Source organism: Gopherus flavomarginatus, chromosome 1, assembly GCF_025201925.1.
Source record: "Gopherus flavomarginatus isolate rGopFla2 chromosome 1, rGopFla2.mat.asm, whole genome shotgun sequence".
In the NCBI taxonomy this organism is placed as follows: Eukaryota; Metazoa; Chordata; order Testudines; family Testudinidae; genus Gopherus; species Gopherus flavomarginatus.
The window spans coordinates 259,328,603-259,353,206 of NC_066617.1; the positions used below are offsets into that span (position 1 = coordinate 259,328,603).

Sequence of the window (24,604 nt, forward strand, 5' to 3'; positions counted from 1 at the left end):
GACCCTGCAGGTGCTGAGCACCCGTTATTTTTTTCAGTGGGTACTTGAGCCCCGGAGCATCCATGGAGTCAGGATCTGTGGTGGGGACTGTATGACTAGCACCCCACATTGAGTGGGGACATGGCTGGGTGGGAACAGCATTCCTGCACACCACTCCCACTGAAGTTACAGCAATAAGTTTATACAGTTTAAGTCTTTACCTAGAGTATTACTTTTCCCACAAAGGCCTCTATGTAGGTCCTTTTAAGTGAGATCCTCAGGACAGCCAACTAGGGGGCATCCTTTAGAGCCATACTGCCAGGAAGCAGAGGGCAGGCCAATAGGAGGGAAGGAGCTGGTGCAGAGACCCTAATGCTCCCATGAATCATTATGTGTGTGGGTCAAATCCTACCTCAGGTGGAACAATTTGTTGGGAACTCCATGAAGGCCTCTGCCGCAGGTTTTATCTCAAATGAAGCAACTTACAGCTCAAAATGTTTGTTGAACAAAATACTAGAAAATTCGATATTTTGAAGAGAGGGAATGAAAAAAGTATTGAACCCCCATAACTATGGATTTTACAAATTAAACAAACAAATCAAAGGTCATAACAGAGTTTCACTTCTTTATAAGTAGCCCATCATCTTGTTACGTAATGACTTATTTTTAAGCTGAGGGAAAAGGTCCATATTTATTCTCCAACTTGGCATAAAGCAGATGCAGTGTGTCAGACTCAGCTGTTTGGGAGGACACAGGCTTTTTCTAGTCTTCAGAGAGATTTTGTTCATATATATTTGCAAATGCTTATTTACTAAATAAATATAGATAACACTTTATTTTGTTGGTAAATGCAGATGTACAACAATAGTGCATTTCTATACAAGTATCTAAAACATCCACATTAATACTAAATTCATTAATTATTGTCCATAAAAGAAACAAGAGTGATAAAGTATTTTAAAAAGAGAAACAAACAGATATATGATGAATATATATGATTTCTTGATAAGAATCAAGTTTTTTTCTAAATTAATTTTCTAAAAACCAACCAGACATTTTGTTTTTATGAAATACCCAGTTATTTAGTATCAAATGTCAAAGATTTATTTGCTGAACAGTTTTAGCAATGAGTAACCTCTTGGTCTTCTTTAGCTTTTTAATGTGTGTGTATGTATGTGTGTAAGAGTCATTTGGAAGATTAGACAGTTTGTCCTGAGGCCATAAGGCTTTGTAAATGCTCTGTTTAATTTCAGTCATGTCCCACGCCTATTTTGATATAAATGCTATTTGTACATTTGTTTTGTCACTCCAACTCAAGTACTGGAGAGTGTTCATCAAAAAACAAAACAAAACAAAAAACCCCACAACAACCCTAAGTTTCCTACAGACCAATTTGGAAAACTGTAAATCAGGAACCCAAAGTGGAATCTAAAAAACAATCTTGTTTCATGAAAAGTCCTTAGATCAAACAGAGCATTGTTTTAAGTGGAAGCACGCATGCTGAAAACCATGTGTTAACTCATGAAGAAAGAGTACTGTAATTCCCAAAGGAAATAGTAAGCTGTCAGGATAGAATTTCAGCAGAAATGCTAAAAGAGACTGAACTCTTATTTATGAATCTGCTGAGTGTGTGAAACAGAATGCTAAATTAATGCTAAATTAATTTAATATAATTAAGAGTTTTGTCTAAATGTCCTTTTTAGCCAGGATTGGAACTTTGACACTTTTGTATACACTCCATATTTGCCTTTCCTTGCACATCCTTCTCCCCAGCTGACTATACCAGTAACAAAATAAGTGTCCTTGTATTTAGTTACATGTGGACCCCCACTGTCTCCCTGACATGCATCTTTTGTTATATTGTCATAGCCAGCACAGAACATGTTTTCTGTGATCGCAAAGTTAGTGGTTTGCTTGCATGAATTTCTATCAATATAGGGGACTTGAAGCACTTTAAGTTTGTTGGATACCCGTCCATGTTCATAAAGACGTCCAAAACCACTAACAGTTCCAGATTTTTGATTCATCAGAATTTCGTTAGCAAAGTCTGCATCAGGAAGGCATGCCGGGATAACATATATAGAAAACTTTATAGGTTCCTTTAATTTTATAAGGGCTATGTCATAATCATAAGTTGCTGAAACAAATCTACCATGTACAAGCACTTTTTCCACAGAGTACATCATTTCAGTGTTTTCTTCCTTATCTCTGTCCACTTCCCCTGTGTGAAATCATTAAAAACATAATTATTATGAGACACTATACAACAAATATAAATAGTTCCTAGAAAAACTAAGGGACCAACACTCCATGGCCTTGCACCTTGTGTAGTCTTCTGTACTGTGCAAATCAGGTGGACAATCCTCCCATCCTGATTTGGGAGCATTTTACTTGCACTTTGCACTGTTATACATGTTTACAGAAAGTGGTAAACAAACGTTGAGTTAGGACCTTACTATTAAAATGGTGATTTCATTTAGGAATTAATACAATGTTTTGTTCTCTATTGCCTACCACTTGGGCCATATAGGATAGGCATGCTTACAAGTGTGAATGGGATTTGGCCCTTTATTTGGTAACACACAAAATAATTTGGAAACATAGCTTCTTTGTGCTTCAAAATTCTTTAACATTCTCGCTATCAGCAAAAAAGAACAGCGTCCCACATATTTCAGTGTTGTTGCATGGGGTTTCTTTGGGAACTGGGTGGGTTAGGACTTTGAGTTTGATAATGTTTGTAAATTTTCTGGCTTGCTGTTGTACAAAGGGTAGGATTTGCTTTTGTTGTAGAACTACAAACTGTATTTTTGGTGCCTAAAGCTTGAGATGTTTTCTTTTTGAAAAATTAAAGCAACAACTATTGAACTGGTCATTTTTAGGCCTTTCCAAATTTGCAACATATTTCAGACTAATATCTAAATGTTGTCAGATATAGATATTATTACCACCTTGATGCTATTTCATGAAATCTCCAAGGTCTGGTCTACGCACAAAGTTATACCAGTTGAAGTAAAGGTGTGATATTAAACTGATTTAGCTAAACCGGTGCATCTTGCTGTATGTACACTCAGGTTTAAACCTAATTTATATAGGAGGCAAACTAAACAAGTTCAAGTTAAGTCTAAACAAATGTAACACGGTCCACAGGAAAAGTTGCATTAGTTTAGCCAAACTGGTTTAACTTCACACCTTTTGGTGTACCTTTGTACGTAGACAACTCCCAAGAGAGAGGAGTTCATCCACAGTCAAGCCAGTTCTTCTACATCTAAGAAGGTATGTCTGTCAGACCTGGACTCCGTATGAAGTCCTCTAGAAAGGGGTTCTACAGCTTTTGGTCTTTCTGCCAAGATCCTCTGGACAATTGTCTGTAAGTCTGTTCTGGGCTTCTCCAGCTGCAGCATTCCTCGGAAATATGACTTAACTGGCTGCAAAAATTCTTGAAGATAATCAACTCCTACTTTGTTGATGGTTTTGTAGATTGGCATTAGGATTCTGACTGTGGGGCAGAAGCGGATGGAGAGCTGATATTTATGTAATGCCATAGGAACCTGAAATATGACTTTAATCATTTCTAGATAAACAAAGATATCCATTGTTTAATTATATATAAAGACCCAAACAGAGAAAAGCCCCCATAAAAACAAATAAAGATGAATAACAATGCAAATAACCTAATTCTGAACTGACCACCTTTGTACTTTTCACGTTTGTGTGTGTATTTCTAAAGAACCTTTTGCCATAGTATTTGGGGGTTCTTTTTATAATTTATTTAACAGAAATCAACATTTCTCAAATTTTGGAATAATCCTCTTCTCCTCAGCTTCCTCCAAATCTACTAACTGTGCAGGGCCCATCTCTCAGGTAATGGGGGGAGGGTATGGTCCACCAAATAGGAGTCAGTCACCAGAGGGTAACCAATACTTAGAGGCTGGAGCAAGCTTTCAAAAAGAGCATTGTGTGTCCTGCATCACAACGTGAAGATGATGGGACCTAGACCCTGGTTTATCTCTGTCAGGGGTGAATTTCATACTGAAGTCTCTATAGAGACTGCCTAGCCCGTATCACTCTCGGAGCATGTCTACACAGCAGCTGGGAGGGAGGTGTGATTCCCAGCTTGGATAGAGATCTGCTTGAGCTAGCGTATTAGAAGTTGTACTGTGGCTGGGGTAGCATGAGTTAGCTGCCTGAGTACAATCCTTCCTAACTCCTTGGGTAGGTGCTCAAGCCATCACTCGTGCTGCCACAGCTACACTGCTATTTCTACTGTCCTAGCTTTAAGGTGACCAGATAGCAAGTGTAAAAAATCAGGACGCTGGTTTTTTTGTGAGGGAGTGGTGGGGGGTGAGTAATAGTTGCCTATATAAGACAAAGCCCCTAATATTGGGATGTCTGGTCTCCCAAAGTTGAGCAGAGCTAGTGCATATATGTTTACCTGAGCTGGGAGTCACACCTCTCAGTGGCTATGTAGACATATCCTCCAACACCAGGGAACTTTGAGTCAGCACACCTCCACTGACTGCAGCTGCTGCAGAAGTTCATTGGGATGATGTAATCTCTGAAAGAGCTGGGTTGGAGCAGAGCACTGGCTTATCATTGTCACCTATGTACTATATATGGCTTGCAGGAAAAATGGGTCTTCAGATGGGACAGATAATTCCTCCAGTCTGGCTTTGGTTTAATTTGTAGCTACTGTTTTGGAATGGGCTGCTTCCTTTTCTTTGCTCCTTTGAAGACTTTCGTACTGAAGAATCAATACAAGGTTTTAGAGTGTGTTTTAAATATGGTGAGATGAGTGTTCTTTCTTGCTTTCTTTTGGAGAGTGTTCCAAGGTCTTGGAGGTGATTTTGTGTGTGAACCGGAGATTAGATACTGCTGTGCTGGTTTTTTGAAATACACAAGGATAGCTGCTGAAATGGTACTCTCTTGAGTGCATCTCCAGTGTGATTGCATTATTTCTGCCAGGATTCACAGTCAAAGCAGCAGTGCCCAATGGTTCATGGTGTCAAAAATGGTGGATACTATTCTATCATCATAGTAATTGAACCTCTCCATCACCACGAGATCACCTATCAGTCTCACCAAATGCAGTTTCAGAACTCTCCTGTCAGCGTAGAGTGGCTACATGAAAGACCATACAGCGGCACAGCTGCATCAGTCCAGCTGTGCCATTGTAAGCTTTCTAGTGTAGCCATGGTTTAAGTTTTCTTTAGCTTAAACCTCTTTCAGTTAATTCATCTTAACTTTCCCCGAGTGTCCCAGTGTAGCTAAAGCCTGAGATTTCAGAGTTTCTGGCTGGTAAAGAGGGTGAGGTTTTGGAAAAGGCAATATTCTTAGTATCTTGGGGAGAGAAAGAAGGGGTAAAAATGCTAAAACTATTGTTCTTTATCATGTCCCCACAGTTCACCAATAGGAAAAAGGATTTCCACTGATGCCAGCTACAAAGTGAATCACTCATTTCCATACCAGTCCAGGGACAAATTGAGGTAATCATGATAGCTGACAAGACCAAATGAAAAGCTATGGGGAAAGAGACAGAAGGCATCTTGCAAACAGAGATTAGAGTACATATTGTTTGTCATTAATACCTGTTCTTATACTAAAGGAATAAACTAATAACAGTCACTTACCGACAACAACTTTAATGATTTTAGATTGGTTTATGCAATGAGCTGCAGTAAGTATATAAAACTGGCTCAAAATTGTCCCTCCACAAAACCCTTCCTTGTTTTCATTTATTAGAAGAGCCTGCAAGGAGAGAAAATGGGTGACTCCAGAGGATACAAAAACATAAGAATTCATAAATTGCTGGTTAAAATTAAAGCAACCTTTTCTTTATAGGTAATAGCTTTTTATATACTGTACATACATACAGCTACAGTATATGCCAGTGTGCGTATATTCAGGCAGTCCTCGGACTTATGACAAATTGGTTCCTGAGAATCACGTTGTAAGTTGAAAACGTCGTAACTCAAATCCCATAGGAACACTTCGGGATCGAGTCTTGTAAAGTCGGAACCGACATTGTACAGTCAGAACAGGATGTCAATTTACAAACGTCGAAAGTGCTGTTCCATCATAATTCAAAGGTCATAAAGTCTAGGATTGCCTATATTTGTATCTGCCCAGCAACAGTATATATACACCCTTCTATGCTTCAAACAACCCCCTAACTTCTTCAGCCATCATCAGAAGCAAGCTCCCTACAGACCAGGACACACCAATTCAAACTGGCACCAGACTCTGCCAGAACAACAGATGCAAAACCTGCAGATGCATCCCCACTGCTACAATGATCAATATCTCCCACAATACACCTTTCAAGATCCACAGGTCCTACACATGCCTATCACAACATGCGGTGTACCTCATCCAGTGCACTAAACGCCCCAATAACAACTAGGTGGGTGAAATAAGACAATCTCTACTCTCTTGAATGAACACACAGAAAAATGATTATGGGGAAAAATACCACATCAGCTCTGGGTGAACGCTTTTCACAAAGGGCTCACTCTGTATCTGACCTATCAGTCCTCATGCTCAATGGAAACTTAGAGAACACCTTCAAAAGATGAGCCTGAGGACTTAAATTCATAACTTTCCTAGAGACTAAAAATCATGGACTGAACAGAGACACTAGATTTATGGCTCACTATAACAATCTGTAACTCAGTAACCCTCAATCTCTTCCCTCGTCACTACCTTCAGCCCAGAATTTTTTGTTCCTTTCCCCCCATGACTGGAGAGCTGTTAACAGGCCACTTCACTTTGAATGTTCCCTCACAATATGTGTTAACTACTTATGCTAAACAATTTGTTCCACGTTGTGTTTAGCTGTGACACTCGATGTATGTTTCCCAGACCTGAGGAAGAGCTCTGTGTAAGTTTGAAAGCTTGTCTTTCACCAACAGAAATTGATGCAATAAAAGATATTACCTCACTCACCTTGTTTTTCTAATATCCTGGGACCAACACGGCTACAACAACACTGCACATCTTTTTATATGTAAGATATAAAACATACATATTTACCTGCCATGGACATTCACCAGGCAAGCAGTCATCACCACCTACTATCCTTGTATGAGGATTTGGAGACACATTAGTCTTAGGATCAGTCTCTTTTCTATCGGGAGCTTTTGTTTCATTCTGAAGATGAAGGTCTGGGCTGTCTGTGATACTGGTGATGTTCTTGTGGTTTGTCCCATTGTTGTTATGCAGTTCATTGAGTTTGCCATCTTGTTCACTGGTAACGCTGCTACTGTTAGCAAATGAACTCACTGACCTCTTTTTTCTTTTCACGTAAATTTTCCCACATGGGAAAGGCTCTGTAAGGACAACGACAAAGAGTTTATATTTGATGCCCTAACAAGGGGGGAAGGGATAGCTCAGTGGTTTGAGCATTAGCTTACTAAACCCAGGGTTGTGAGTTCAATCCTTGAGGGGGCTATTTAGGGAACTAGGGTAAAAATCTGGGGATTGGTCCTGCTTTGAGCAGGGGGTTGGACTAGATGATTTCCTGAGGTCCCTTCCAATCCTGTTATTCTATGAATATAGTAACTTTAGACATTTAAATGTACACTAGAGTCCCTTCAGGACAGCTAAGTTGAGTGGAGACTTTCATGGTTAGAAAGTTCATTGTGTGACATTTCTTGTGCTTCTGTTCATTTGCAGTGTCCAAGTACTTTTATTGATTTTTGTTTTTTATCCTGAACAAACAATTTCAATGCACTTTTTTTTAAACTTCCAGAACCCCATCATTTATAAGAAGCCCTAAAGTAAACAAACCTGTGCCTAGGAGGGAGGAAAATGATTTGTAAGTAAATAGATGTCACAATCAGTGTTTTAAATGTTTGTATAAATAATAGAGAGAAGAGAAAACATACTCTACAAATGACAAAAAATAATAATACTAGCGTAACAATGTCATTTTACAGCTGAATCATTTACCCAGTTATCTTTACAATAGCAGATTCCCTGAAATTTTTCAAGGCATGAGCAGGGGCTTGGCAGACATCACTGAGCCTAAGACCAGACTGGACCAACACCAATCACATTTCTGTTGTTCTAAGGCTTGTCCACAGTGCTATGTTTCATGCACAGTCAGGGCCAGTGCAAGGATGTTTCGCGCCATAGGCAAAACTTCCACCTTGCGCCCTCCCCCGTCCCCGAGCCCCTGCCCTGTGGCACTTCCCCTGTGGCAGCTCCCCCGTGCCCTGAGGCGCCCTCCCTGTGGTAGCTCCCCACTCTCCGCTCTGAGGCACCCCCTGCCCCAGCTCACCCCTGCTCCGCCTCCTTCCCAGGCACGCCACTGCTGCTTCACTTCTCCCACCTCCCAGGCTTGCGGCGCCTAAGCTGATTGGTGCTGCAAGCCTGGGAGGCGGGAGAAGTGAAGCAGCTCACCCCTGTCCCGCCTCCACCCCGAGCATGCTGTCGCCGCTTCTCTTCTCCCGCCTCCTAGGCTTGCAGCACCATTCAGCTTAGGCGCCGCAAGCCTGAAAGGTGGGAGAAGTGAAGCAGCCACAGCGTGCATGGGGAGGAGGCAGGGCAGGGGGGAGCTGGGACGTTCCCCTGCGTGCCGTCCCCCCCACTTGCTGCAGGTGGCCCTCCCCGCGCTCCCCTGCCCCAGCTCCCTCTGCCTAAATGCCGGCGGTGACCGGAGCAGCTGAAGATCCGGCCGCCGTGGTTGCTGCCAAAGAAAATGCTGCCCCCCAAATCCTAGCGCCCTAGGCGACTGCCTAGGTCGCCTAAATGGTTGCACTGGCCCTGTGCACAGTGCTCGATTCCTATAGAGACAATGCTGAGCAAACAATTTCACTGAAAGTATGCTTTCAAAATCTTCAAAAAGAAATGTTTTCAATTATTTAAATTGTTATGATCATGCATCCACTCTTACAAAAAATGAGTATCTGGGCAAAGTGCTATATTTATGACTCATATGACTCTTTAAACATTGGGTTTTTGTTTTGTTTTTTTTACTTATAAAGGATCTCGTAACAAGTGCAATCATTTATATTTATTAAATACATTCTTTTTTAATTTAAAGATTAATAATACATGAGGAACCGAATACCATCAATGTACGTAAGCAGAGCTTGGTTCTTTTATGAATAATATCAGTATATTAATATATAAAGTTAATCTATATTAGTATGACAAAAACAGTTTATAAATGTAGTATTTTGTGTACACTTTTTTTTTTAAATGGAGCAAGCTGTACTTGAGGGAAAACTGTTTAAATGAGAAATGATTGCGGGTCTAGTTTTCTGCCACCATCAAAGCAATGGGAGAATCCATCCTTATCAGTGCATTGCTTCATACCTGTCGGAATACAGGATTTTTCATCTGTTCCCAGAACATATCCAGTGGCACAGGAGCATTCAACACCGTTTCTTATGGCTTTGCAGAAGTGGTCACAATCGCCATTGTTCAGCTTGCAGTATTTTGGTATAACTACATCAAAGACACATGGGTGTGAAAATGACAAAGAGTGGTGACTTTATAAAGGCGCATGCAGTTGATAATGCTTGTAAACTTGGGCCAGAGCCTTTGTCTTTTTGTTTGCAATGTTTCAAGCCTGTCTCTGGCAGATGCATTATTCCTCATGTTGCGATAGTGCCCAAAATGTGCTAGGCACTTTCAAACCACAGATGAAGACGTAGTCTCTGCCCCAAAGAATGGATAGTTTTAAAAGGCAAAGGCAAACAAGTGGTGGGGGAAAGGAGTATAACATGGAAGCAAAGAGATCAGGGTGCTGGTAGGCATGTTATTCCTCCATTCCTCCCTCCTTGTATAATTCATATCCCTCATTGTTCTCCCCAGCCAAATTCCCGGCCTCAGTTCCAATGACCTTCACTCTTCTCTCCCAGCATTTGATAAACATTACCCATTCGCTCACAAGATAAATAAATAAGTGGATGACTTATAAGTTGCACTGACATAAACATTTTGTGTGCACAGGACTATGTTGTTGGGAGAAATTCTCCTGCTGACATAGCTTATGCCACTCATGAAGGTGTATTTTTATGCCAATGGGAGAGCGTCTTTACCAGATATGCTGCAGCAGTTCAGCTGTATCGGTACAGCAGCGCTGCTGCAGCGCTATACGTACAGAGATATTGTTTGTTTCTTGTAGCTGTCCCAGTAGAAGTGGATATTCAGGAAGGATTCAGATGAAGATAGGGAACCCCAAGGAGAATGGGATACCCAGGAAGGTAGAAAGTCACTGCATTATCTACTGTAAATCATTCTCCCCTGATTTGTCTCTTCCTCCTCTTGCTAGACAATAAATGGTGTAATACTAGAAGAATTATATCTGGGAGCTCAAATAAGTTGCATTTATATTAGTTAGGTTCTGCATCCCTTACTCAACTGAGCATTCTTACTGAGTTCAGGCTGATTGTGAGGTAAATATTACCCACATCAATAAGGGTTGTAGGACTGGGCACCTGCTTTGCAACATTAAGAGAAGTTTTTGAGCATTTATTAACCTTATCTATTTGCGAAGACATTGTAGTTTAATGCCTGACTGCACTGGCCTCCTAAGCCAAGTATTGTTGGTTTCAGACCTGTCAAAACTTTCCAACCGTATAGTCTATCATTTATTCCTTAACTCTAAGGAAATGAGAAATATTGTCCACCCACTGGCTCTTTGAATATTTCATCACCATCCTACAGTAAAAACAGAGGCCTACCAGATTCACAGTTTTTGCCCTGATATCCATCCAAGCATGTACAAGTGTATGTGCCAATTCCATCTTTACACGTTCCACCATACTGACAAGGATTGGGTTTGCACTGGTCCCCGTCTGCAAAAAGAGGCCACAGCAGCTTTTAAGATACAATATAAACATTTTCATTGAGATTTGAAGTTTTCCTGAATGGTGAATTTTGTTACTGTCCTTTTTGTCAGGGGCAGCTCCAGGCCCCTGCTCGCCAAGTGCGTGCTTGGGTCGGCAAGCCGCGGGGGGCACTCTGCCCATCGCCACAAGGGCAGCAGGCAGGTTGCCTTCGGCGGCTTGCCTGCGGAGGGTCCACTGGTCCCGCGGCTTCGGTGGACCTCCCACACGCATGCCTGCGGGAGGTCCGCCAAAGCCGCTGGACCAGCAGACCTTCCGCAGGCAAGCTGCCAAAGGCAGCCTGCCTGCCATTCTTGGGGCGGCAAAATGCCTAGAGCCGCCCCTGCTTTTTGTTACTTGTATTTAAAATGTTATCTCAAGATAATCCTGTGAGATTTAATACTCTATTTCCAAGAGGGTCCTAGATCAGCAGTAAACAATGACATGTATACATACAGTTTAATATCATGCACTAGACTTATCATCATACACATACATTCTGTGCTGCTTTGACATTAGTATGTAATGGATCATGTTCTGAACAAAACCAAAATGTTCAAAACTTCCCATAAACTCGAAATTCCCTAAAATTTTCGTGTTGGAAACACCACCACATGGTGTATTGACATGAAATATGCTCTGTGCGGACCGTGGCTGCTGCTGACTGAAATTTACATGATTATTGCCAGTGTGACAGATGCCCAGCACTGAACAGCAGTTGTGAAACTGACAGAATTGCCATGCAACCCCACCACACAGATTGCTCCAGGCTGGGCACCCAGGGTTTCCAGGGTCTCAGGCCAGGTGGCTCCCTGGGCAGCCCAGCTGTCAGGACAGCTGGATCACTGGCTTGTAGGAGTTGGGCAGTCCAGGGAGCCAGCTGGCTAGAAGTGTGGAAGCCCTGGGGCCCCCAGCCCAGAGATAAACCATATGCCAGGGCTGCCCCAGAACTGCAGCTCCTGAAACATGTCCCAGGATTTTCAGGCTCCTAGCCCTGCAGCATGGAGTCTGGAAGCCTGGAGAACCCCAGCGTAAGATGGGGCTCCCAGGCCTTCCACGATCCCTACTTAGACTCAGGAACCTAGATTGAGATCCCCTGTCTAGAGCCTGGACTTCTGAGGTTTTCAGGCTCCCCAGCAGAAAGCCTGGAGTCCCTGAGAACCCTGGCTCAAGCCAAGTCTCTTAGAGCTTCCAGGCTCCCTCATGCAGAGCTGAGCCAGGTTACAGCAGGTGCTCCGAGGCTTACACTCCATGGCAAGGATCCTGAAAGCCCTGGGTTCCCCAGCAGTCCAACAGGTAAGCTGTGGTTCAAACATGTGGCTCATTGAAAGTTCATCAAAACCGATAAGTTTCCGCAAAACATTTTGGGTTCCAAGAACTGGTATTTTCTGACAAAAGGCTGCTAGAAACTCCTGACCAGCTCTACTCACATATAGCGGTACATAACTCAGCCTACTATAGAAAAGGCTTCAGTATTACTTCATTGTCAGAGAGTGCAACATTTGTGCTGAGGGTTGTGAAGGCCAGATAACCTGAAAGATCTTAGAGGACACCCAAAATCTTCAGATAACAGGAGAGATGTCTCAGGAGCATCCCCTATTCTGCTGGTATTTTCCTTGTATTTACCTTGCAGTGGTATTGCAGTCCCCAAGCAATCAAAATTGTGAGTCAGGTCACTACAAAATCATGTGAGTGGGTTAAAATTTATAAGATTTTAAAAAAGAATAATAAATTTGGTGTTCCTATTATTTGCCTTCCAGCCATTGAGCCTTTAGGGGTCACATTTTCAAACTCTTCTCCACAGCCACAATGTTTTTTTAAAAAAAATGATAACAGATTCTTGCCTAATTACATGACTCCAGGAGCTGTTTTTTTAAAGAAAAACACTAAATATTGTGACTGTTGACACCTCTGCAGCAGGGAGGCGAGGACAACCAAGAACATGGGAGTAGTGTGGTATAGCTACAGTGCTTTAGCTAAGGTCAGGTACTAAATTGCCTCCCCTCTGTGCCTCTTTGAACTTGGGCTTCCTCCATTATTCTCTGTCTTCCTCTCTTTGGGCTGCCTCCTTACAGGATAATCAGGAAATCAGCTGATTCTCCAGCTTATCTGTCACAGGGTCATAACCACAGCTAACTTGTTTCCCATTCTTAGGGTACATTTTCACTGAAGAATTAGCCTGGGCTATAGCTTGGGTGTTGCCCCTAACCTCATTCTGTCTACGCAGAAAAACCTCTAACTTGGTCCTGAAGGTGTTTTAGGCCTGCGCTGACAGGCATGACTGAGTATATAGGCTTGAGCTTGGGTTTACCTTCAACCTGGGCTGGCAATCCACCTACTTTGCAGTGAGAATTGCAGGCTAACCAAACTCAGGTGCTGTTGGACCTCCAAGCTCATTCACAATTCTACCTGGGCTGCACTTTCTCTTCTACCTTCCACCCTCTTTCTGCACTGTAAATCACCTACACTGGCTCAGCATATTAACCCTACATTAGTCAGCTCTATTTCTGCTGCATTTCCACTGTGTTTGAACTGAGATGCAGTTCCAGAAATCCTCTTCCTGCACTGCCAGTTGGCCAGAAACTGACACTGGCTTTCTGGCAAAGATTCATAGATTCATAGACTCTAGGACTGGAAGGGACCTCGAGAGGTCATCAAGTCCAGTCCCCTGCCCTCATGGCAGGACCAAATACCGCCTAGACCATCCCTGATAGACATTTATCTAACCTACTCTTAAATATCTCCAGAGATGGAGATTCCACAACCTCCCTAGGCAATTTATTCCAGTGTTCAACCACCCTGACAGTTAGGAACTTTTTCCTAATGTCCAACCTAAATCTCCCTTGCTGCAGTTTAAGCCCATTGCCTCTTGTTCTATCATTAGAGGCTAAGGTGAACAAGTTTTCTCCCTCCTCCTGATGATACCCTTTTAGATACCTGAAAACTGCTATCATGTCCCCTCTCAGTCTTCTCTTTTCCAAACTAAACAAACCCAATTCTTTCAGCCTTCCTTCATAGGTCATGTTCTCAAGACCTTTAATCATTCTTGTTGCTCTTCTCTGGACCCTCTCCAATTTCTCCACATCTTTCTTGAAATGCGGTGCCCAGAACTGGACACAATACTCCAGTTGAGGCCTAACCAGCGCAGAGTAAAGCGGAAGAATGACTTCTCGTGTCTTGTTTACAATACACCTGTTAATGCATCCCAGAATCACGTTTGCTTTTTTTGCAACAGTATCACACTGTTGACTCATATTTAGCTTGTGGTCCACTATGACTCCTAGATCTCTTTCTGCCATACTCCTTCCTAGACAGTCTCTTCCCATTCTGTATGTGTGAAACTGATTGTTCCCTCCTAAGTGGAGCACTTTGCATTTGTCTTTATTGAACTTCATCCGGTTTACCTCAGATCATTTCTCCAATTTGTCCAGATCATTTTGAATTTTGACCCTGTCCTCCAAAGCAGTTTGGTATCGTCTGCAAACTTAATAAGTGTACTTTCTATGCCAACATCTAAGTCGTTGTAAGATGTGGTAACAGTAAGCCCCATCATTTGGGGAAATGTCCCCCAAATGACACGTTTATGTCTAGCAGACAGGAAAGAACCAGAGGAGCAGAGAAGTCAGCCTGGTACACTACGAATCACATTGTGGTTTGCAGAGTGAATTCCATAATGACATTCTTGTTAAAAGTGCCTGCTGCCACACGCTGTTTGCTTTCCCTTTTAGAATTGTCTGTATTAATAAATAGCTCCGCTTGAAAGTTATTTGCATACAGTATTGTTCTCATGTCACTGCCAGACAGCAGCTCCATGCGAGGGGCAGAGAGAAAGAGCGTGGTCACCCTGTGAATGAATTCATAGAGCAGCTCATTTAATGCACGTTAAGAACCATGGAATATCCCACCAGAAACCCATCCCAGCACATGGGTCTGGCATAGTTGGTGCTTTGCACCGGGGATGCTCTACCTGGGCTGGGCTAGGCTAGATTGGGCTAACTCTGCAGTGAAGACATATGTGCTGTTCTGTGTGTGTTGGGGCTAGGGTTACCACCTTTGAAATGCAAAAGAAAGGCAACCCCCCTCCAGGGAAGTCTGCCTCAACCCCAACCACAAGGCAACTCCGCAATCCCCCCCTTCTACAGTATCTAGAGAGCACACACATAGATAAAACTGATCACATTGCATGTCTCCTTGCTCTCACATGACTCAAACCCTCTCTCTCACATGTGCAGTGCGCTTCTGCGTTGTTGGCCAGACAGCTGTCATATTTTCAACAGTTTTGATCTGTTATTGCTTAAACTGTGCAAGTGAGAACACTGCAGCATCTTTAGCTGGACACAGAAATCTTTAACATTAGATATCCTAGTGTATTGTGATAATAATGTAAATCTTTAGACCCTGTAAAAAAAACTTGGCAGATTAAATTATTTTTCTGGCAACTGGCAAATCCATTAAAAAAAACCTGGCCAGGCCAGTCAAATACTAGTTAGGAGTGATGAGGAAGGCCAGGTTCTTCTTTGACCTCAGGAAAACAGACCCTCAGAACTGGTATGGGGAAGGTTTGACTCAGTTAACAAAGGAGAGGAGTGATAGGGTGCAGGTGGCAGCAGATGGAGGAAGCCAATGGGCTCCTTTTAAAATCAGGAAAGCGTAAGTAGTGCTGTCCCAGGGCTTGGGAGCGGTGTGTGTGTGTGAGATGTGTCCTGTAGCTTTGAATTTGGCGAACTTGGAAGTCCAGACCTAAGCAAAAAGGCCAATTTGCTGTGAAATCCATGTGTACTGGACTCCACAGTCCCGATTTAATATATTACTAAATCAGTAATAGTCACTATGCAAATACCATTGCAAACTGAAGCTTCTAGGGGTCACACAGCAGTGTTGTTTACTTATCAGCCAACAATTTTTTTTTATAACTGTATTTCTCAGGGCTTGTCTACACTTACTGAAGGATAGACACTGCGGAGATTGATGCATTGGCAGTCGATTTAGTGGGTCTAGTAAAGACCCACTAAATCCACCGCAGATCGCTCGCACATCAACTCCTGTGCTCCACCTGATTGAGAAGAGTTGGAGGAGTCAATGGGAGAGCATCTCCCCTCGATGTTGCATAGTGTGGACCCCGCAGTAAGTAGATCTAAGCTACATTGACTTGAGTTACACTATTCACGTAACTCAAATTGTGTAGCTTAGATTGACTTTTCCCTGTAGTGTAGACAAGGCCTCAGTGTCCATTATGTTATAATATATTTTATCTGAGGTTTAAGAACAAAGTACAATTTAAAGTACCCCTTACCTATATATTTATTCCAGAACTCGTCCTAATGGGGAAAAACAACAGATAGGCAGAGATTAGTGAATCAAACTCTAATACAGAAGCTTTCATACAAATATACTAAAGATAGTTTTGTTTAAAGACACAGTTAAAGTGGAACTTCTTAAGTTGGATGTAAATACAGGCCCTCGCAATGCAGTGTTCTACTTTAACTGCATCTTTAAACAAAACCATGAAGTCTAGACATTTTTGTATCAGTGAAAGTTGAGCTACTGAGCTAATAACCTGATCCCAGAGGGAGTTTTAAGAAAAAAACCAACCAGCTATAGGGAGAATTGGCAACTCTGCAATCTATGGTGGGAGAATAGGGCCCTGGTGATGTTTTGTATCTCAGGGTATGGCTACACTTGAAACTTCAAAGCACTGCCGCGGCAGCGCTTTGAAGTGCTAGTGTAGTCGCAGTGCCAGCGCTGGGAGAGAGCTCTCCCAGCACTGCACGTACTCTACATCCTGATGGGGTTTAGCTTGCAGCGCTGGAAGCCGCGCTCCCAGCACTGCGGCACTGTTTACACTGGCGCTTTACAGCGCTGTATCTTGCAGCGCTCAGGGGGGTGTTTTTTTCACACCCCTGAGCGAGAAAGTTGCAGCGCTGTAAAGTGCCAGTGTAACCAAGGCCTCAATCAGCTTTGATCCTATATGAAGTTAACACTGAAAGAAGGCAAAGTGCTATTTTTTTCCCTCTTTCTCTCTTGTGGCCTCTTTTCTTTCAGTTTTCCTGGTTAGATATATAGCTTATATATATTGCTTCTTGTAGATGTTCACTACAGCTAAGCTAACATTTCTTAATTAGTCCACTTCCTAATATTTTGTGCAATCCTAACAATGCTTTAATAGACCTTGTTGCCTTAGGAGAAGAATAGTTATAAGAAATGAACCTGTTTGACTTCATGGAAGTTATTTGAATCCTGTGGTGGAAGAATAGGGCCCTAATGCTCAGACTATAGGGAAAAATGTGACAACCACTTACGTTTAGGTCACAGTCAGCCTGAAGATTATCCCCTACACTCTTATTTACAATCCATACCACAATACCGAACCACAATCTTCCCTTAAAATCCTCCCATGCCCTATAGCTTAGAGCAGTCTCTCTATTTTTTCCCAAGGATACAGTATAAAATGTGGGAATATAAATGTTACATCCAAGTTACTAAACTTCAGGCTGTGTGGCTCTGCTGTCTTGATTTTTATCTCACTTTCCATTCCATCTTACCTCTTCCCTCCCTCTAGTTTCTTTGTGCTCCTCCCCCAATTCCTCACCCACCTTTTAAAATACATCTCCCCACCAAATTTCACTCTTTGCCTTCCAAACATTTTGTGTTCCCTTCTCTAGTCACCCCAATCCACTGAAGCCTCTCTGATCTCCATCTCTCCAACCCTCCCCTTAAATCCCACATCTCTTTCCTGCTCCTTTGCCTTTCTCACTCCTGGTTTCCCCACTTCTGGCCTCTTATTTCTTCTCTGGCTGACTCCGCCTTCTTCCTGCTACCAAGAGTCACGGCAAGGCTGGGACTCAGAACATAGGCTCTAAAACTAGCACCGGGATTAGCTTCCTCTCTGATGAGAAGGGGACATGAACATGGACTCTTCAAGGCCAGCCTGGTTGGTAACCTTCCCGCTGCTCAAAGAAGTATATTCTTCAAGGCCCTCCTTCATACTGTTACTGCTATCAATGCTGAAGGATGCTTCTGCAGCCGGAACATACCTCTTCAAAGCTGGCAGACATGCCTCTTTCCCACCCACTCTCCCTCTCCAAGACCTAAGGGGATGCTTTGTTTTTGCACAGGCGGAAAGCCAGCAGGAGAATCAGAATATCACATAAGGACACTGAAAGGAGGTCATCATCCAGTATAGTCAGTAAGCCAGGCTGACAAGAACCGCCATTAGCACCGACTACCTCAATTTGAGCTTGTGAAAAGACATCAGATCATCCAGTCCAGCCTGCTACAAGGTCCCTGATCCTCAGCTGACGAGCCTCAATGCAAGTTAGAGCTGCACATCAGCAGCTTTAGCTTACACCGCAGACACAAGTTCCATGTGGAATAGCGAATCCAGCCCTTAAATATCTGAGACGTACCAGGCACCTTGAGATAAGTTTGGTTAATATCTTACGAGAACTTTCTCTTCGGCAGTGGTTGCCATCTCAATCAGCCTTCTTGTACTCTCTCCATCTCATTTCAAATCTCATGTGAAAACATCTATTCTGCCTGGCCTGTACTTCTTAATGCAGAAAGGGGCTCCACTGAACACACGGAGAGCTCAGGAGGGGTTGAGAATCCGTCCTTTAAGTGTTTTATACTAACAGTGTTAGAGATGCTTTAAGTAGGTCATTGTCTAAACTAAACAGATCAGAGCCAGGTAAAAGCAAACAGGCGGCTTTAACATGGACTGATCTGGCAAGACCTGAACTAGGACTGGATGCCTTCTCAGATGTTGTATGTTTCACTCTGCTCCTCTGGTGTTCTAAAACCAAACTTTGCCAGTCTGCCTACTTCTAATATTTAAAACAGAAAGAGCTTGAAATCACTCTGTGGGTTTAATGTTCAAAAGTAACTACTGATCATAGGGGCCTTTCACTTTGGCTGATGAAGGCCTAGTTGTTTCATGTTGATTTGTCCTTACTGTTTTCTGTGTGTCTTCGAAGGCTTCTCTGGCTTCTTCTTTTGAGCAGCGTTCCTCATAACATTCTCTTTCAATATTCCCTTGCTTCAGCTCCTCCAAAAAGGAATTAGCACGCTTTGTTCTTCCCAAAAACTTGTTTGCATTTTCTTCCTGTAAAAACACTAAATGGAAAGGAAGCGACATTTTAAAACTGATGCCAAAGAACTCCGTTAGAAAGGATTCAATAAGTTCAGTCAAAAAAAACCAAAAACAAAAAACAACCCCCCGCCAATAACAAACCCTAACCTATTTTAAGGCACCATTACCCCAAGCAGAATAAAAGATTCTGGCCCATATTTATCAACTTCTTATGCCGGCAAGGTACAGCCCGGTATCTCTCCAAAAAAGCCTGTTCAAACAGTTTTCCCTTGACAGGATGTGGATGGACTCTGGAATTCTGTCTTAACTTAACTTAATCTTGAAAATAAGAAAATGCAAATTGCTGCTTACGCTTTGCTTTTTGATACCCTGCTCTAGCACCAAATAAAGTTTCTCCCACACCTGCCAGGGCTTCACAGCCCCAGCCAGGTTTCCCCACACAGCAAGTCCTCCTGGCTGCTGTGGGCTGATGTGGCACTGACAGGCAGGAAGACCATGTCCATCTGCTTTGTTCTGAAAGCTGGTGAGCAGGAGAAGCTGTCCAGGAGGTGGACGGGACAGGGACTCCAGGAGGGACGAAATGGTAAGTCAGGGTAAGACTGTTCCAGGAGCCGCCCTCCCCACCCCCAGCTAACACAATCCCCAAGACTCCAGGCTCCCACCCCACCCCATCTTCCCAAATGCCCCTGTGCTGCCCCAGGCTCTTCTTTCAGACCCAGTAACAACCCAGGTTGCCCTCAGTAATATCCCCATCTAATTTAAACATGTCAGAGTAAGGTGATTATAATTGCATTCTGGTATTTAACTAACTGGCTACATATGAATATTGTGTCTAGCGCAGGTGGGGCCTGAGCTCATTTCTTTTAATAAGAGTAGGGCATGATGGTAAAAATTTGAGAACTGCTGCCCCATAGGTTAAAAGGGCAGCTGCTATTGAATTAAATCGAAGAAGCAGTTCTAGCAGGGCCATCTCAACCACTTGCATGCGTGAACAGTGCTGTTACTTCCAGCAGAGGGCAGCGATACATGCACATAAATCATTATATTATATTAATACCAGCAGGGCTGGCTCTAGCCATTTCGCCGCCCCAAGCACGGTGGCATGCCGCGGGGAGCACTCTGCCGCTCGCCGGTCCTGCAGCTCCGGTGGACCTCCCGCAGGCGTGCCTGCGGATGTTCCACCAGAGTTGTGGCACCAGTGGACCCTCCGCAGGCACACCTGCGGGAGGTCCACTGGAGCCACCTGCTGCCCTCTTGGAAACCGGCAGAGCGCCCCCCGCGGCATGCTGCCCCAAGCACGCGCTTGGCGCGCTGGGGCCTGGAGCCGGCCCTGAATACCAGAGTCAAAAATACCACCATACAGGGATAAATATTGAATATTCTAATCGTCATCAGTTACTGTGCTGTAAACGCTGACCTGCTGGTGGGTTTTGCTAAACATACTGAACTCAAAGAGTGTTTTTCACACCGCGGGTCAGTGGCAGAGTTGGGGCTAGAACCCAAGTCTTACAGCTTCATGCCCTATCCAGTGAACCATGCGGCCTCCTTTGGCACAGAACATGCAGTTCCTGGTCTGTTTTGTTGTACACTTGATTACTATTAATTAATTGATGATTTTTATTAACTATGCACTTTAATGATCACTAAGGGAAATAAAAGGTTGTTACAAGGAGGAAGAAAAATTGTTCTCCTTAACCTCTCAGGATAGGACAAGAAGCAATGGGCTCACATTGCAGCAAGGGCTGTTTAGATTGGACATTAGGAAAAACTTCCTGTCAGGGTGGTTAATCACTGAAATAAATTGTCCAGGGAGGTTGTAGAATCTGCGTCATTGGAGATTTTTAAGAGCAGGTTAGACAAACACCTGTTAGGGATGATTTAGACAGTACTTAGACCTGCCATGGGTGCAGGGGGTTGGACTAGATGATTTTTCTAGGGCCTTTCCAGGCCTAAGATTCTATTAATTAGATTTGAGACAGTTGGTGTTTTGTTTTCAGGGGGCCAGATTCTGCCAGTGTTACTCACATAGGGTAGTACCTTACTGCTGCATGGATTCCCATTGATTTCAATGGACCTACAGCCAGGATGAGGTCTAACTCTTTGTAAATGTAGCTGCGAGTGTCTGGCTAAATGATTTACAGCTCACAGTTCACTCATTATCTTGCTTATCCTTAAATTTGTTTTCCTGCTCTGTAGTTCTGAGGAAGTGACAGGAGGCAGCAATGTAATAGTGTGGTTTTAATCTCTAAATGCTGCCGCGCTGATTATTACAGCTAGGAATGGAGTGTTTATGACCCAGCCTGTTCTGTCTGTGAGGCTGGTCTCTTGCTTTCCTAAATATTCCTGCCTCAGAACGTAGCGAGATGTAGGATGTTTGCCTGGTAAAGCAGAACAGTTGGGAAACATGCAAAGAGGGTTTTTTGGGGATTTAAACAGGCTGGCAAAGAAATCGCTCCAAGACAGAATCCTTGGAGGATGATTTTGTACTTAGGAACTACTGAGTGACAGTTTGTTTTAAGCAGTACTGCAGTCGCAAACAAGCCAAACACAATAGCACTGAGGACTTAAAGAATGGATAAAGGCAAAGCAAACCTTCTGGTCTATTTAAGGTCCCCAGGATGGCCCCCTTTCCATAGGATCTGAACACTTCCAGTCTTTAATGTATTTATCCTCACAAGAGCGCTGTGCGGGAGGGCAGTGCTATTTTACAGATGGGGAACTATGGCATAGAATGACTGACTTACACAAGGTCACACAGGGAGCCTGTGACTGAGCAGGGAATTGAAGCCCCGGCTTCTGGAGTCCCACGCTAGCTCCCTCTGGCCTCATTTGATTTAGGAAACTATCTACCTATCTGGCATCTCGTTCCCAGGAAGTGCAGAGGATGTACATTCCGCACAAGATGGTACTGTAGCTTTGGGGGCATAAGCAGTTTGACACTAGCCCTTTTTAAATTAAAATATCAATAACAGTAAACAGTAAACCCTAAAATGTCTGTCTCTTCTTGCCCTCCCCTCTCCCCCACTCTTATACAGATCTTTATTTCTTTTCCTCCCCACCCCAACTCCATTTTGGTTTTTGTCTCTCTTTTCCCTGTAGTGTTCTCTCACAAGCTTATCTGCCTCTCTTCAGATTCCTTTTCACAGGCTTTGAAGAAGTGGGGGAGGTCGGGGGGTAGGGTAGAGACTTCTCTTTCTATTGACTGGAGCTGCATTCTTCATTTCTTGTTGGTTTCCTTTCTCCACTCCCGCATGCATCTCCCCCTCTCCTGGACTGGAGGGAATTTTCCCCTTCCCTTTTATGTCTCCATTCCCCCTCCTTAAGGCTGCTGGGTGGAAGGAGGCTACCCTCCCCACCCCCCACTAGCTTCTGGGTTGAAGGGTAGTTTTTCTCCAAGATGGGAGGGGTTGTTTTCTGCCTCCTTCATCTCTGTGGGAAGAGACATTTCCTCTCTTTTTTCTCTTAACCCCAGACAGGGCTGTATTTCCAGGTCCTGCCCCTGCCCCACCCTTATCTGCCCCACACCTTGACTGGGAAAACTGAAAGTATGGACATGACATTAAAACTCTAGGCAAACCAGTTCACAGCGACAGTACATGGCGCTGAAACTGATCACACACACACTGCATGTATGAAACGCCAACATAGATTCATAGACTCTAGGACTGGAAGGGACCTCGAGAGGTCATCGAGTCCAGTCCCCTGCCCTCATGGCAGGACCAAATACTGTCTGGACCATCCATGATAGACATTTATCTAACCTAACTCTTAAATATCTCCAGAGATGGAAATTCTACAACCTCTCTAGGCAATTTATTCCAGTGTTCAACCACCCTGACAGTTAGGAACTTTTTCCTAATGTCCAACCTAAACTTCCCTTGCTGCAGCTTAAGCCCATTGCTTCTTGTTCTATCCTTACAGGCTAAGGTGAACAAGTTTTCTCCCTCCTCCTTATGACACCCTTTTAGATACCTGAAAAATTAAGATGTCTGAGACACTCAAGCATAGGAGCGGCTCCCCTTGGCTTACTCTGCTCCTGTCCTGCCACATAAGAGCTCATTCCTCACGTAAAACCCCAAACCAGCCTCACAGGCAAAAAGTAAAGATTCCCTTACCATTTCCTTCAGCTTGCAGGAGACCTGCTAGGGAAGTGGAAAGCAGTATGAGGAGAAACTGGCCAGCCATGACACTCATCTGTAGAAAACAGTTTTCTCTCTCTCCCCCCACACTGCAGGGCTGTCACTGACCAAGAGTTAATCAGTACCAGACTTCCTGTTACGTGCTTTACTGTGCTGTACTTCTTATTACAACAAATAGTGTTTATGCATCTTTGGATGTGGATTGTCCAACTCAACGTGTTGATTGGATGATTGGGCCTTTCTTGGCAATGTCAGAGACAGAACTGAATTAGAGAAATCTGGAGCCCTAACCCCAGGAAAAATAAAATGTTCTTCTGCTTACCTCTGGCCCTGACATACAGGAAGCAGGAAGCTGACTGTATTTTGGGAATAATCACCTATAGATTTCCATGCAAGGAACACCAAAGGGAAGGAAGTCCTCCCCTGAAGCACTTTTCTAGGAAATGTTGCATTTTGAATCTAAATTGAAAACATGTCCTGCAGGGTCTTAACAGTGTGCATTGCAGGCTGCTCATTCACTAATTAACATGTTAATTATTCCAAAGTACGTGCACAAAAGCCTAGGATCCATGTGAGCTGTTGCATTTCTATTGGTTAGATGAGGTCTGAGTACAAACTGAAGAGGAAACGCTGTTGCAACTGATTCTCTAATCTGCATGTCTGCTTAATTATATGCTCTGAAGAGAGTTATGCAGAAGAAGAGCTGGGGATGCTGGAGTAGATGAGTTTTTAGAAGCTGGCTATTTTAATCAGAAAACTTATTGGAAACCTTTTCTATGTGTAATAAAAGCTAAATAATTTTGAAATAAATCTCATCGGGTGCTTTGTAATTTTTCAGTATAAGAAGACAAAGCTTTTATAGCTAGGCTATTTATAGCCTAGAGATGGAAAGGAATCTATTAGTAAGCAAACTGAATAAAAATGACTGGGATGGCAACAATATAGGCCATATTTGGCTATCTGAATAAGGCTGAATATTTACAGCTAATATTCATGATTAGATGGCTTTGTTTAATAGGCCACTGTTCTCATCTGTGCTAGCTGCAAGAGGTGTGCAGAGCTAGGTTTGCCTCCGTTGGGTCCAACACTCCCATTTGGCAGGAGATAAGAGTGCCCCCTCCCTTCTCTTGGTCCAGTGGGGAGGAAGGTTGAAGAGCTCAGTAATTCCCTGACTCCTGTGGAGTCTAGAAATTGACCCCCTCCTGAATCAGACCCTGAGGTGTCCACCCAGTTACCTTTAGTAGTTTTCAGTTGCTTTCTACACCCTTCTCTTCCAAAATCTTCAGGGTGAAGAACCGGACCCAGCTGACCTGTTTTCAACAACTTCAGTATTTGAGGCCAGAGGAGAAGCAGGTATACCTGTTGCCCCATCCCCCAGTCCAGAAAAAGATCTTTTAAAGCTGAGCCCTTCCTTCTGTCTTCCAGCATCAGGAGTGGAAGTGCTATAGATGCCCCAGAGTTTGTTGGTCCTCAAGGAAATCCCTACTCTTGGCTGTGCAGGATTGTTTCTTATACTTCTTCACTTATTTTCTAGACTTCTGTCCAGTCAAGCTTTAAATATC

General features: G+C 43.4%; 1 protein-coding gene across 1 annotated transcript; it reads right to left on the bottom strand.

The window, feature by feature from the left end:
- Positions 1–1,624: 1,624 nt before the first annotated feature.
- Positions 1,625–23,131, bottom strand: LOC127049111 (coagulation factor X-like). The gene is made up of 8 exons (XM_050949490.1): positions 23,019–23,131; positions 18,766–18,926; positions 16,108–16,132; positions 10,671–10,784; positions 9,298–9,429; positions 7,009–7,304; positions 5,607–5,724; positions 1,625–2,200 (listed from the first exon to the last, which is right to left on the bottom strand). Exons 1-8 carry the CDS (start codon positions 23,095–23,097, stop codon positions 1,653–1,655), a joined length of 1,473 nt encoding a protein of 490 aa, XP_050805447.1. The 5' UTR covers positions 23,098–23,131; the 3' UTR covers positions 1,625–1,652.
- Between the last annotated feature and the right edge of the window lie 1,473 nt (positions 23,132–24,604).

Bases quoted from the DNA above. Each gene is read 5' to 3' on its own strand.
- LOC127049111 (XM_050949490.1), bottom strand. From the start codon at position 23,097: ATGAGTGTCATGGCTGGCCAGTTTCTCCTCATACTGCTTTCCACTTCC. The intron at 10,785-16,107 runs GTAAGGGGTACT...CTCTTTTTGCAG, and splicing joins GTTCTGGAATAAATATATAG to ACGGGGACCAGTGCAAACCC. The intron at 9,430-10,670 runs GTAGGCCTCTGT...TCTTTGATGTAG, and splicing joins GGGCAAAAACTGTGAATCTG to TTATACCAAAATACTGCAAG.